The sequence below is a fragment of the Brachionichthys hirsutus genome, chromosome 24, assembly GCF_040956055.1.
Source record: "Brachionichthys hirsutus isolate HB-005 chromosome 24, CSIRO-AGI_Bhir_v1, whole genome shotgun sequence".
Classification (NCBI taxonomy): domain Eukaryota; kingdom Metazoa; phylum Chordata; class Actinopteri; order Lophiiformes; family Brachionichthyidae; genus Brachionichthys; species Brachionichthys hirsutus.
The window spans coordinates 4890587-4905897 of NC_090920.1; the positions used below are offsets into that span (position 1 = coordinate 4890587).

The 15311-nt window shown below is 49.9% G+C and overlaps 1 protein-coding gene across 1 annotated transcript; it reads right to left on the reverse strand.

Moving 5' to 3' along the window:
• Positions 1–2478: 2478 nt before the first annotated feature.
• LOC137911935 (ATP-dependent RNA helicase DDX3X-like) lies at positions 2479–14266 on the reverse strand. The gene is made up of 20 exons (XM_068756273.1): positions 13984–14266; positions 12903–12954; positions 12557–12604; positions 12215–12274; positions 11152–11355; positions 10933–11035; positions 10640–10768; positions 10404–10503; positions 10182–10317; positions 10006–10103; positions 8830–8928; positions 7563–7723; positions 7272–7416; positions 5215–5359; positions 4858–4908; positions 4186–4367; positions 3974–4091; positions 3450–3603; positions 3220–3347; positions 2479–3116 (listed from the first exon to the last, which is right to left on the reverse strand). The coding sequence occupies exons 1-20, from the start codon at positions 14026–14028 to the stop codon at positions 3040–3042; spliced, it is 2235 nt and encodes a 744-aa protein (XP_068612374.1). The 5' UTR covers positions 14029–14266; the 3' UTR covers positions 2479–3039.
• Between the last annotated feature and the right edge of the window lie 1045 nt (positions 14267–15311).

A 15311-nucleotide genomic window follows, 5' to 3' on the forward strand; every position in this document is an offset into this window, starting at 1 on the left:
AGTGGGGGATGGGTTTTATCTACAGCTACACCAACTTGGATCAGAACCACCATCTTTTACCGGAGTCAGTAAAAGCGTCTGCCTCCCATTCTTCTTCACTTGTTTCTTTAAAACGAACGGTTATTGTTCATCAGTCGAAATACCCAGCCCTAGCCAACCAAGGCACCGAGCACACAGCAGCCCAAAAAATACAAAATAAATAGCTGAACAAAAGTCATGCAGGAGGAAGGAGGACACGTCTGCACGGCGCCCCCTGTCGTTGGGGGGTCAGAGGCATTTTACCAGGGGAGGTGGAGCACAGTTTCTAGAGCAGGCAGACGTCCGATCTGCGGTAGATCATCACATTGCATATATGTGCGCGTGTACTCGGAATAACACTCCAAAAAATCACATATAAATTATAAGATGAAACTGAGGTAAACTGAAGTTTGACTTAAACGATCTTCCTTCTGCGTAAATCCTTTAGAATCTTTTCCCGGCTCGGTCCACCGTTTGCTACTCCTACCGGTAGCGATGGCCGACAAAACTGGCCCCATTAGCGCGTCGCTAACGTTACTCATGAAGCGCAACAGAGAGCGCTAGCTGCTAGCCACGTACTCGATTGGCAGATTCTCTCCAAGATGGCGGCCGGATGTCGAGCGTCCTTACTGGAACCACCGGCTGGCTCAGGCGCCCATTACGACCAACAACGTACAACGGAGCGTCGGATGGGGAACCGATTGTCATCTGCTTATTCCAACTTATCGTCTCATCGATTGCTCGTCAAGCTGCGCGTTCCTCGAAGACGGACTCTTCTCCGTCTCCCGATGGGTTAAAAGGCGCCGAAACCTTTCGGACACGCCGGCCGGCAATTCAACCGATATTTGTCTTTGCGACGGGGAAAGCACAAAGTCGATGATTAAACAGGAAATGATCCAAACATCGGATCCTACGCAAACCGTCTCTGAATACGGACTTTAACCCTTTCACTGCGATCACGTCGGAACCCATTTCTAACGGGTAAACCGGGAGCTAGTTCGTTTTTGGTGATCTGCTGTCAAACTCGCTGCGATAAAACCAAAGACCAAATATCTGAATTCTGACAGCAGCTGGATTGGATTCTACTCCTTGACCAAAACAACAACAGCAACGCTTGCGTACGTCTAATAGTCTCGATCCAGCGTCGCCATTTGACAAAAGACTGTGGGACTCGACAACCCACCGAACCCACGCTGGCTTCAATCGGTGTCCCGAGATTCTTCTCTTCCCCTGAATCTAATATTCTACGCTTTTAGGTTGGCTCATGGTCCTTGTCCATTGTTGGACACGAGGACTCCGTCTGTCCGGGCCCGCCTGCGCCGAGGCAAGCCGGCGTCTACGTCAGCCTGCCCCCGCTTGTGCAGCCACTTTGCCTCAATGATCCATCTCTGCCGCGAAGCTTGACCACAACAGATCCGAAACACCTGACAGGAAAACTGGAATGACTTGTTTTTTTTTTTTAGAGAAGACTCATCATGTAACTCTCCAGGATAGAGTGAGCAAGAAAAATTGACTCGTTTCTTTTAGTTTGTGTCCCCCCCCCCCGTCCCCCCCCTTGAGAAACTTTAGGTCGACGAGGATTTCAGAGTTCGGTGGAAGGTCGGCCGGGGTTTCCAGGAGCGTGGTGGCACCAAGTGTTGGAGCAGCGGCAGCCACGTGGATGTTTTAGTCGAGGCGTAGCTCCACTCTCGCCTCTTTGTCTACCACCGACTCAACGTCGTCTTCCTCTCCCTGGAGAAGCCAACGCTTCCAACGCACGCCGGTGGTTGGCTAATCGAGCGAGGACACGTGGCTGCTGCTGCTGATCAGCACTTAATGACAGGACGGTTCTGTGAAACCCGACTCCGGCTTTAAGCCAGAGCTGTTTGGATGTGACTCGGGGCACGTTTAGTCGGACTCGCATTCCCAAAAGCATAGAACCACAGCGTCATCGCCGCTCACTGGCGGTGACGCTCCAACAGTGGCGACATGCTCTCTGGAAACTCAGAGATGTCATCTGCAAACGACCGATAAGGAATCGCTTTGTGTTTCCTCATCGCGGTTTTTGTGATACAATTGTTTGTTTGTTTTTTTGCCAAGGTTTGATTTAGTTCAAGCCTAGTTTGCTTCCTTCCAGATATACAGAAAACCATGCTGAAAGCAATAAATGACATCAACTACTTTTTTTTTTTAGTCAAACGTGACCAGTACTGGTAGCCAGCTATGCACAAAGTTTAAATTCCGAAAGGCACAGCACAGAAACAAATGATCCTCCGTTCAAGAAAGGAAAAAAGTACTTTTATGGTGGAATAAACAAACAGTTTGCAGCATCGCTGCGAGACGTTTCCCGTTTTGTCTCAGTAAATGAACAATGTCTGAACGGACCATCAGACACCTCTGCGTCTTAGAAAAGGTTTTTTGTTGGGGGGGGGGGGCGGCCATTTACAACGTGGCGATGCATTTACACACAAAGGAGAAATGTGAAGGGATAAACGGTCTGTTTTTTTCAATGCAGACAAAAAACAATGAAGCAAAACGTTCAAATCTAAAAACAAAGGAAAAAAAAACGATCTCCCTCTGGACAACCGACAGCCATTTTGTAAAACTTAAAACACTTCCTGTACGCCTGAAGTGTCCATCTACTCTCAGGGTGTTAGAGGAACTTCTAAAATAATTGGTTACCTGTCTCTCCAAGCTCAGAGGGAAACAACAACAACAACAAAAAGTCCATCAAGTCCTCACAAAAAACACAAAAGGATGCTGCGAGCTAGACGCTACCAGCTAAATCTCTGACGAGTGTTGTAAAGTAACCAACTCAAATCCCCTAATGTGGCCGAGTCCGAGGTGAGAGAAAGATACAAGGAGAATCTCGGGGGGGGGCAGAAAGATCGGCGCTCACGGGGATGGAAGGAGGACTATATAAATGAGTATAAATAGTTTAATAACATGCACGTGGGTTCCTGGGCTCCCGGGGCGGAGCCGCCTGGAGGAAGGGAGGAGGATGACCGAAGAAAGAGGTGAGTGAGAGGGAGGAGGATGAACCTAGTTGCCCCACCAGTCGACTTGAGAGTGCGAGTAGCTGCCCCCGTAGCTGTCGCTGGTGTAGAAGCTGCCAAACCCTGAAGGGGGGGACAAAGAGCAAACCTCAGATCGACCCTCAGTCACACGGATTCGCCCGTAGATGGGGAGGGACAACGCGACGGCCGAGGTCACGGGGATAACCCTCACCTCCGAATCCGCGATTCCCTCCATGCCCCGGCTGGCTGCGTCCCCCGCGGCCCCCGAACGCCCCCGCGTTGCCCACGGCAGCGGTCTGGCGGTAATCCCGTGCTCCGAAACCACCGGCAAACCTGAGGGTAGTCAAAGACGGCGTCAAAGTCAAAGCGACTGCAGACGTGCAGCGCACAGACCCATAAACAGCAATAAGATCATGGGTCCGGGAGGGGCGGTACCTCTTAGAGCGCCCCCTGCTGCTGCTCTTATGCTGGTGTTCATAGGCCAGGCTCTCGAGCCATGAGGGAACTTCCTGTTTGGCCTCAACCAGGATGTCCAGCAGGTCCTTGGTGATGTTCACATTCTTATCGTTGAAGAACGACGTGGCCAGACCTGCAAGCCGACAGCGACGAGCGTTCATAAATAGAGCCAGTAAGAGCTGACTGGGGGGGCGGAGCTTAAGTATCAAGCTCCTTTATTGTGGAATCAGCTCCCTTATTCGGGAGACAGACACTATCAATACAATAATCAATATGCTGTCAGAGGCACGACCTCCTACCACGCTGAGCTCCTCCCTCTCTGGTTATTCATTATAAATACGTCAGTAATCTCTCTGCCTCCGTCTGCAGAACCTGAACCTGCGGCCCCCAACCCTGATGTCCCTATTGCTAGCCTCCCCCCTCAGTCAATGGTGACACTCAGAGGCGCCCGAGTAGCTCGCGTAACCAAGGAGACGATGATCAACACCCCCGGAATGTCTTACCCAGGTTTCCAACTCGTCCCGTGCGTCCAATCCTGTGGACGTACTCCTCGATGTCGCTGGGCAGGTCAAAGTTAATGACGTGCTTCACGTTTGAAATGTCCAGACCCCGGGCTGCCACCTGAGCAGGACGCACGCACACACACACACACGCGCAGTCAGGCCATCCACGCGCTCACGTTGGCATGGAAACAGTTTGATTGGTGTTCGCTGACCGCTGTTGCCACCAGAATGGGGCATTTTCCTGATCTGAACTGGCTCAGGGCCTCCTCTCGATCTCGCTGCGAGCGGTCGCCGTGGATACTGGTGCAGGCGTAGCCTTCCCGATACAGGAAGTCCTCCAGAGCGTCGGCGCCTTTCTTGGTCTCCACAAAAACCAGAGTCAACGAGTCTTTGCCTGAATGAACCAAGAAGCGCGTCAGCCGGGGGTTAGCAGAGAACGTCGCGCCGACCACCTGATCGCAGCAGGTTTTACGCTGCTTTCCGTCCTCGGGCTGCGAATACTGCTAAGATACACCGCCGGGGGGGCAATGAGAAGACCTGACTACAGCCGGAAAACAACCATCTGGCTACGGCTTAGAGCGGAGGCCGACGCGACGGCATTGAACACCGTCGCAGGTCACATTAAGACTCTGTGACCTCTGACCCAGGAACTGAACGAAGGACACACATTCACACTCTATAGGGACCGGCTCCGACACAAATGTACCACGACATGCTCCACAAGGAACAACCTTAAGCTACAAAAGAAAATACAACAGGCATGTTGGATGTAAATAAACGGAACCAAAGAGACGTGAGGAACACAGGCGCGCTCGGCCCACACAGAACGTTACAGCGAAATGAAAGGATGAGGTGACGCATGCTCGGTTCTGCTCGGGCCTTACCGGGCTTGTCTACGTTGTCTCCGGTACCGTCCTGTACCTCGCTGGGGATGACTTGAGATAAAAAACCAGACCAAACGACCAACATGTGAACAGCAGAAAAGCAACGCCAGACGGCTAAATGTTCGCCGTGAGGAAGGACGACGACGATGACGATGACGCGTGTGTGTGTGTGTGTGCGTGTGTGTGGACACCATTCCCAACAGGTGTTTCCGAAGCATTGTTTATTTCCCCTATCCCGACTCGTAGCATCCGAAATTCTCAAGTTGACAGAGGCGAAACATTTATTCTATTAAATCCAGTGTGCCGAACATCTCAGGGAATCGAGGCCGGTTCTTGTTTTCGGTTGCCGTCTCTCACCTGTCGCACTGAGCAGGTCCAACAGGAAGGACCTCTTGTCGCTCTCCTCCACCCACACCACCTTCTGAGTGATGTTTTCCGAGGTGGACCCAACTCGGCCCACTGCCAGGAAGATGTACTCCTCCAGGAAATCTCTGGCCAGGATCTGGAAGGCAGAGAAAGTCTTATTCCATGTCCATTTATACTCTATTATTATTATTAGTAGTAGTAGTAGTAGTAGTGTTATGGCTACTGTTACAACTATCTGGTGATAGTATGGCAACTAAGGTGATCAAAAAAGTCAATCAGAGAACAAGATCTTTGGGCAGAATGTCTGCTTTTGTCTCCGGACGCTTGCTGGAGCCTCGTTCAGCCCCTCTTTGACTATGCTAGCACCTCCTCTATGCTAGCACCTCCTCTATGCTAGCACCTCCTCTATGCTAGCACCTCCTCTATGCTAGCACCTCCTGGTATTCAAACATCAAAGTGTCCCTGAAAACCAGGCTCCAAACCTCCCAAAACAAACTGATTGGGCTACTCCTCAATCTGGGGCCCATGACCCACCTTCTTCCTGGACATTTTGCTAGCCTAAAATGGCTCAGGGTAGAAGACAGGGTTAAACAACTCAAAATGGGATTGGCATTTAAAATAGTCAATGCAGCTCTGCCCTCAGTCCCCTCAATCCCTGCATACCTGAATAAACACCTCCACAGATTTAGTGACACCCATTGTTATTGTTATTTTGCATCTGTGGAGTAATTTACTTTTATTTTATTTGTATTGTTAAATGTCGATCATTTATGTACGAAGGACTTTCAACGGAAACAAGACCGCAAGGGCTTTTTAGAAATGCTCCTCTTAGACAGGATGTTTGACTGTACTTGTACTGTAATACACACCATTGTGTGACTGTACTTGTACTGTAATACATGCTACTGTTTGACTGTACTTGTACTGTAATACACACCATTGTTTGACTGTACTTGTACTGTAATACATGCTACTGTGTGACTGTACTTGTACTGTAATACACACCATTGTTTGACTGTACTTGTACTGTAATACATGCTACTGTGTGACTGTACTTGTACTGTAATACACACCATTGTGTGACTGTACTTGTACTGTAATACATGCTACTGTGTGACTGTACTTGTACTGTAATACACACCATTGTTTGACTGTACTTGTACTGTAATACATGCTACTGTGTGACTGTACTTGTACTGTAATACACACCATTGTTTGACTGTACTTGTACTGTAATACATGCTACTGTGTGACTGTACTTGTACTGTAATACACACCATTGTTTGACTGTACTTGTACTGTAATACACGCTACTGTGTGACTGTACTTGTACTGTAATACACACCATTGTTTGACTGTACTTGTACTGTAATACACGCTACTGTGTGACTGTACTTGTACTGTAATACATGCTACTGTGTGACTGTACTTGTACTGTAATACACGCCACTGTTTGACTGTACTTGTACTGTAATACACACCATTGTTTGACTGTACTTGTACTGTAATACACACCATTGTTTGACTGTACTTGTACTGTAATACACACCATTGTTTGACTGTACTTGTACTGTAATACACACCATCGTTTGACTGTACTTGTACTGTAATACACACCATTGTTTGACTGTACTTGTACTGTAATACACACCATCGTTTGACTGTACTCGTACTGTAATACACACCATTGTTTGACTGTACTCGTACTGTAATACACACCATTGTTTGACTGTACTTGTACTGTAATACACACCATTGTTTGACTGTACTTGTACTGTAATACACACCATTGTTTGACTGTACTTGTACTGTAATACACACCATTGTTTGACTGTACTTGTACTGTAATACATGCTACTGTGTGACTGTACTCGTACTGTAATACACACCATTGTTTGACTGTACTTTTACTGTAATACACACCATTGTTTGACTGTACTTGTACTGTAATACACACCATTGTTTGACTGTACTCGTACTGCTCTACCATCCTATCTAATACATATATTGATCATCATGCGTACTGTAAACGTGCGCCGCGTGGCTACCTGGATCTCTTTCGGAAAGGTCGCGCTGAACATCATGGTGTGCCGAATGCCTTTGGGAGGCATCGTGTCCTGCTCCACAATGCGTCTTATCTGGGGTTCAAATCCCATGTCCAGCATGCGATCGGCCTCATCCAGGACCAGGTAGCTGCAGGGACGACAAGAGGAAGCAGGTCGAGCCTCCCAAACGAAGCTCAACTCGAACAACGGGACGACACGACGCGACCGACGGTGAAGCTGGAATCGGAACGCCACCGCGTCCTCAGGCTCCGCCTCCGCCTGTTCATTTCTTACTTGCAGAAATCCAGTCCGATCTTGCCCCGCTCCATCATGTCCACCAGTCTTCCAGGCGTGGCCACCAGCAGGTGGCAGCCTTTCTCCAGGTCTCGTATCTGCTGCCCGATGTCTGCTCCACCGTACACGACACAGGGACGCACTCTGGATCGGTAGGAGAACTGCGGACCGGCAAACGGCAAACGGGGAGAGGTTGTGGGATTCGGCCCTCGGGTTTCGGTTTGGTTCATTCTTAGTCGAGTCTGTGAGAAGCTTGTCACAAATTGTTACACGACAAACAACAAACTATATTAGCAAAACGAAGGTTCTGTCTGGGAAAGGCAAGTTGTTCAGCAAAGAATGGGTCAACAAAATGTTTGAATATTGATCACTTACCTGCAGTTTATACGTTTTAAATACGTAAATGCGTAGCTACAGCCAGGCCTCGAAATAGTGGTCTGATATTTCATAGCGAAATGCTACAGCAAGAAGCTATTTCATTTGAATAGTCATAAATGATAAATAGCACTTTTAAACATGTTTTGGGGCAGAAATTGACGCATTAATGGCAACGATCCAAAATACGCTACCAGGACCATTTTGCAACAAGATTGTTAATAGTTGAACTTTTATTACAAAGTTTTTCCAATTCAGACAGAATAAATAAATAAAAAAATTGAACAAAGACAAGAATAAAGACGAATATTTCTCAAGATACTGTCGGAAAACAATCTCCAACAGACAGTTCAACATATCCGCTACTTAGCTTTTCGCCAACTACCATTATTATTATTTGGTCGCCTCAAATGATAAGCTCATTTCTAACTGTAGACTTCTCCGGCGCCTTCAACATGCAAGACTGCCGTCGCCCGGAACCGTCTTTTGCAACTCCCGATTAGCTCGTCTCTTCAGCCGCAAAATTGTTACGAGCGTATCCAGTTGGTGATACTCCCGGGTACACTGAACACTATTGATCTGAGAACTTACCTTCAAGCTTTATCGTCGAGCCGTTTCCAGCGGTATCGCTTTAATCTTGAGCGTCGATTCGATTGCTTGTGCTACAACTTTTTGTCCTCTGCATAATTTGTAGGTTGTCGTTCGTATCGGGCTTTTTGAAGTAAAGCCATACCGGGCTACTTAACATTCGGACCCGCTATGAGGAACGATGTTTTTGTTGACAATGAAAAAACGAAAGTTCGGTTATTTGCTCGGTTGTGACTCGGGTTTTTTTTTTTTTTAAAGACGAGCGGGACAGGGTCGGTTTGCGTGTGTTGGTGCAGGTTCCTACCTTCCTGGATTCATCGTAGATCTGCAGCGCCAGCTCTCTGGTTGGAGCCAATACCAGAGACATGGGGTACTGCTTACGACGCCCGAACTTTCCATTGTCCTGTAAGACAACACCAGTTCAGCCAGTCACAGGCAGAAGAAGCCTCTTCCCGATCACCACATGGAGGCGCTGCGCTCCATCTACCGTAATACTTCATTTCATGGCTGGATGGGGGCGAAACCAAAGAACTATCAAGAGTGAGTCGCAGCTCTAATTCCAATACATTTAGTGACTCGGCTACATACGAGACCCAAAAGCTGGACCCCCACCAGCAGCTCAAAAAAAAAAAAACATTAGCCTCCTTCAACATCTGGAGAAAGAGAAAGTCATTAAAAATGTAATTTAATTTACTTTAATCACCCCATCCAGATTAATTTCACTTCGCACATCATCTCCTCCATTACCAAATACCTTTAGTCTTGTTTTTCCTAAATTCCACCTCCTTTCCACATTCTCTCCATCACTCTGCTCTGTTGACCCGAGGTACCTGAAGTCCTCTCCCTTCTTTACGTCTCTTCCTTGTAGCTTCACTGTCCCCCCTGGGACCTTCTCATGTACACACATGTACTCTGTTTTACTCCTGCTCACCTTCATTCCTCTCTTTTCTAGAGCAGACCTCCACTTCTCTAGATTCTCCTCTACCTGCAGATCACAATGTCATCTGCAAACATCATATTCAGAGGAGCTTCCTGTCTCACCTCATCTGTTACTCTATCCATCACCATGGCAACAAAAAGGACTCAGAGCTGATCCCTGGTGCATCCCACCTCTACACTAAACTCCCCCGTTACTCCTGCTGCACACTTCACTGCTGTTATACATGTCCTGAACTACTCTGACACACTTCTCTGCCACTCCAGATTCCTCATGCAGTACCACAGTTCCCCTCTGGGCACCCTGTCATAGGCTTTCTCTAGATCTACAAAGACACAAGGCAGCTCCTTCCGACCTTCCCTGTACGTCTCCATCGCTAGCCTCAACGCAAACACTGCGTCTGTGGTACTCTTCCTCGGCATACTGCTATGGAACACAATGCATGTAAAAACCTGAACCCAGACCACCGTACGATTCAGACTACAAGCCACTACAGAACAAACTACAAGCCACTATAGGATCTCAGAGAGAGGATGCCGTCACCTGTCCAGACACTTTAGCTACATTCAGAGCCTCTCCGGGCCCTTCGGTGTAGATCTGGCTCAGGATGGGCAGCAAGAACGCTGCAGTCTTCCCAGAACCTACGGGCACATTCATCGTTGCTTTATTGTACTATCAATCTCAAGTTGTATTGTACGCATCTTGCTTGCGTGTCCTACCGGTCTGAGCACAGGCCATGACGTCTCGCTTTGACTTGACGATGGGGATGGCGTACTTCTGGACAGGGGTCGGTCTGGTGTAACGACTCAGAGCTATGTTGCCCATAATAATCTCACCCAGGTCGACGTCTTGGAACTGCAAGCACACAGTCAAAGACATTTAATGGCACGGAGACGTCACGCGGCTGGTGTGAAGGACTCTCAGGGTGAACAGCCGCTTACACTCTCAATGTGGGGAGGGCAGTTCTGTCCCGTGGCCTCAACGGGAATGTCGTCGTATTTCTCAAAGTTGATCCCAGTGTTGCTGGCGGAGAACAACTCACTGCAGAGGAAAGATGACAGCTCATTGGTCCAGAGAGTCCAGAGAGCATCTCTTAGCTTTGTAATCCGGTTGTTTAATTGTTCTGACATAAAAACACAACCGATGTGCGTCTCTTGATCAGTACAAGCGGACTCACTGCTCAACGCGTTCGTTACGAGGTGTCGGCTTAGACCAGTCTCCTTCATCTCTGGGCTCCTCCACCCAGCGGCTGTTTCCTCCTCCTCCTCCCCCTCCTCCTCCTCCACTAAATCCGCCATGCTCAAACCTGAATGCAGCCCAAAGAAACAAAGATGGAACGGAGGCACCGACTTTCCCTGCAGCCAGGGGCAGATGGCAGCATCTTCGGGTTCCTCATTACCCGCAGCAAAGGATTTCATTGGGCGAGCGGCGGCGCCTCCACTCACAGCCGCTGTTGCTTCAGCTCCTTACCTCCCTCTGCTGGCGCCGCCTCTGTCGTTGTAGAACACAGACTTCCCCCGGTTGTTGCTGAAGTTGCTGTAGGCATCCTTCGCCGTGTTCCAGCCGCTGACGTCTAACGGAGAATGAAAGACGTTAGTGCATTGTGGGTCCGAGGAGAGGACAGAGTTCAAACGGGGAACACTTCGACTAAACAGGAGTTATTATTTTCCACAGGTGAGTCAGAGTTACCTTTATTTTCGTAGCTGGCAAAACCCATTGGCTGGACAGGGTTGATGGGGTTGAAGGCTCCGCCCCTGTTGCCCCGGTAGCCTCCGCCAATGCCGCCTCGGCCCCGCTCCATGCGAGGCGGACCGCGGTTGAACGTGTTGCCGGCGGCCATGCGGTTGTCGTGGTAACCATTGACGAAGTTATTGCGTCCCGCGTCCCAACCATCTGCGTAGAGAGAGAAGCAAGCGTCTCGGCGTGGGACACAAATGAAACGGCACGCAGTGAGAGGAAAACATCTACACTAGTAATACGGCCGTCTGACCCCCCGATGCATCATGGGAATCAATCCAACCGCTTCAATACGATTAGAATTTGTTTTAGTTTTCATAGTCTGATTCCAGTAAACGCTCTCTCTCCCTCTGTTTGTCCCTCTTTCTGTCTGTCTGCAGGTCCTTCTGTCCGTGGTGCTGCAGAACCTGGACCTGTGTCCCTCACCACTGATGTCCCTTTAGCTAGCATTAGCATTTATAGCTCTTCAGACAGTATCTTGTTCAGCAGCCGATGTGTTACATTATGTTTTCGTCTCTCTCTCTCTCCCTCTCTGACAGATGTCGGTCCACCATGAGCCCAGGCTCTGTCCAGGGTTTCTTCCTGTTAAAGTGAGTTTGTCCCTTGCCTCCGTCTCCAAAGTGCCTGTCTTTCCCTGCTCACCCTGTAAAGTGCGTGGAGATAACTTTCTGTTGTGATCTGGAACTAAAGAAACAAAATTGAATTGATAGTTAAAGTAGAGAATCTGATGTGCAACATGTTTTAGGTTTAAGTCCCAGTCGTTGCTCTTCCTCTCAGGTTTCGTGGTTCTCGGTGGTTTGAGTTTAATCGTGGTGAAAACATGTATAAAATAAAAAGTGACTGAGGTGCGAGTCCAAAAACGTCCCGTCTTTTACTTCTTCTACTCCGTCCCTCTAAACGCTGAACGCCATCACTCATCGGCGCCACTGTCTTTTCGCTCGGTCCTAGACATGAGCAGACCTACTCATACATGACATCACAGAAATGTTAAAGGGGGGGGGGGGGGGTCACTTACAGCCGGCGGCAGGCCCGATCGTGTAGGCCCCCTGTCGGGCAGCGGCGAAGGCGTTTCCTACTGGACACGAAGACAGCGTTTCAGTCCAGGCGTTTCTCATAAATAACGGATAAAGGCTCGACACCGGAAAGCAGACCGCTGGTTCAAAAAGGGGGGGGGGGGGGGGCGTTTTGTTTGTTTATGTATACAGAAATACAACATAAATATTTTCACTACGCTGCTCCTGATAAACAGCCGAGATGAATCCTGTTTTAAGCTAGGCCCGGGAAGTCAACAAACGTAAGGCGCACTTTGTTGGTTTCCACGGAGCCCGGCGGGGAGGCTCGGCTTCATGATACACACCATTTTTTGAAGCGTCTTGGTTCCGTAAATGGGGAGGAATGTACCGCCCTGCAGACAGAGACGGACATGTACGGCGTTAGAACCTTCAGGCGCCTGACTGAGGCTAATCAATCGGAGTAATAATAATGTGACTGTTCTGGAGTGGCCTTGATGTCAACGTCCCTGTCCTCCCCGATTACGGGGCGTCTCTGGAGGGTCTGCTGCCTCAGCGACGCTCCAGAGAATTATTACGGCTTATTAAGCGTGCAGGTAAAAATAAATCCTGGCGTCCGCTCGGCGGAAAGCGGAAACGAAGCGGCGGAAACGAAGCGGCGGAACGCCTCGACGAGCACATCCGGCTGCTTACGGTTTGTCCCTCCAGCTTGTCCATCGGCTCCACTCATGTCCAGGACAGCGAGCTGGACAGAGAAAAGACAGAGACACAAGACGGTCCCCTTTAGGTTCAAGTTCAATGCTCTCCCCATCTAAAGCCACAGGAACACGTTCGCTCGTAGACCTGGTCGACATTTAAAGGACGTCTTTAAATGTCGGAAACAGAAAACCCGCACATTAGCTTGAACACCTGAGCAAAACGCAAAGCGCTAGCCGGTGACGTCAGCGGATTCGGTGCGCTTCTTTTCGCGTTAAACGGAATCCCGTCCCGGCGGGATGCTCCGCTCCTCTCCTCTCCTCTCCTCTCCTCTCCTCTCCTCTCCTCGCGGACACGTACCCAGCGCAGCTCGGTCGCATCCCGCCTCTCACGGGGCTTGCACAAGGCGTTCATGAGCTCGGCGCTGAACATTTGGCCCGTAAAGTCCCTCCGCAACATCAACCGGGAAACGCACGGCACCCTGCGGCCGCTGCTCGACCGTCGGCCCAGCCAGACAGAGGCGAGACGGCGTCGCGGTGACGCAGGAGAAAAGGAGCGTTCGATCACCTCCCGGGCGCGTCGAGAGACGCACGAAAACTGCGCAACGCTGTCAAACACCGATCACCGGCGTGCCAGCGCTGATGCTTCCATCTCAGCATGACTCCATTTTATTATTCCATCACGCTTTGCGAGACAAACGCAGCGAAGATAGCATTTCAAGGGTGCGTTTCATATGCGCACCGGGGAGGGCCGGCGAACCTGCTCCGGCGCTACTGGTCATTAAACTCTCTATTTTGAGTAAGAGGTTATCCGCAGTCACAATTAGCATTTAGCAACTTAATAATAGTTCCCGTTTGTCATTTGAGTATAATTCTGCGGTAAAAGCAGCTTTATTCCGACCGATAAACGGAAGGCAGAACGCCACCGGCCGCAGAAGGGTGTCAATTGAAGCGCACCCGACGCTAGCTTACGCGATAGCATCTCGTTAGCGGTGTTCCCAAGCTAGCCGGCGAGCTAACACTCGTCCCTGCCTTTATTCGCAGAAACGACGGCGTCGGTAGAAACGCGAGCCGCTTACCTGCTGCTCCAGACCGTGAACACTTTCGACGGCCACATGACTCATAACTAGAGAATACGGAGGAAAAATGTTGTCGCTGGAAGAAGACCTCTTTGTTTGCCGGGTTTGACTCAACGCTAATGCCTCCTCCGCGTCTATTTGTTCCCGTTATACGCGAGTTTATTCCATTCGCGCGGCGGCTCGGCGTCACTTGGAAATAACCAAATTTTGGACGACGTAGATTTTTTTTTGTCTTTTCGCTACTTTGATGTAAACTCAGCTGATGTCGGCTGGTTATCCAGGTGAAGCTGGCGGGACGAGTTAAAGGAGCCCGAACACGCAGGAAAGCACCCGCAGCCGCCAAAATAAAAGTCTCGACGCGCGTCCCGTGAAGACTGCGCAGATAAACCGAAAATGTGGCGGCTCTGAAATTATCCTGTTTTAATAATTCACAGGACATTCAGAGAAAGTAATTACCACCATTCCATTTTCGACATTTAATTCAAATCGAACACCAGACGACGCTTCCGGTTGGTCGCTGGGTAACATTTGTTATCTTGACCACTTGACCGACGCGTCGAAAAATGCAGAGCGCAAACATCGCGAGATTATAACCACCGTTTCTCGCGATGTTGTCGCGGCTGGAAAATAAATCTCGCAATCAAAGCAGATTCTGTACTTTTCACTGCATCCTCAGATTTACAGACCAGCAACGAACCTGCAGCATTATGCAGTCAGAGAACCCGGAGAGAACCCACGCAGACACGGGGAGAACCCGGAGAGAACCCACTCAGACACGGGGAGAACCCGGAGAGAACCCACCCAGACACGGATAGAACCCACACAGACACGGGGAGAACCCGGAGAGAACCCACCCAGACACGGAGAGAACCCACACAGACACGGGGAGAACCCGGAGAGAACCCACTCAGACACGGGGAGAACCCAGAGAGAACCCACGCAGACACGGGGAGAACCTGGAGAGAACCCACCCAGACACGGAGAGAACCCACACAGACACGGGGAGAACCCGGAGAGAACCCAAACAGACACGGGGAGAACCTAGAGAGAACCCACACAGACACGGGGAGAACCCGGAGAGAACCCACCCAGACACGGGGAGAACCCGGAGAGAACCCACCCAGACACGGGGAGAACCCGGCGAGAACCCACACAGACACGGGGAGAACCCAGAGAGAACCCACATAGACACAGGGAGAACCCACACAGACACGGGGAGAACCCAGAGAAAACCCACACAGACACGGGGAGGACCCGGAGAGAACCCAAACAGACACGGGGAGAACCCAGAGAGAACCCACACAGACACGGGGAGGACCCGGAGAGAA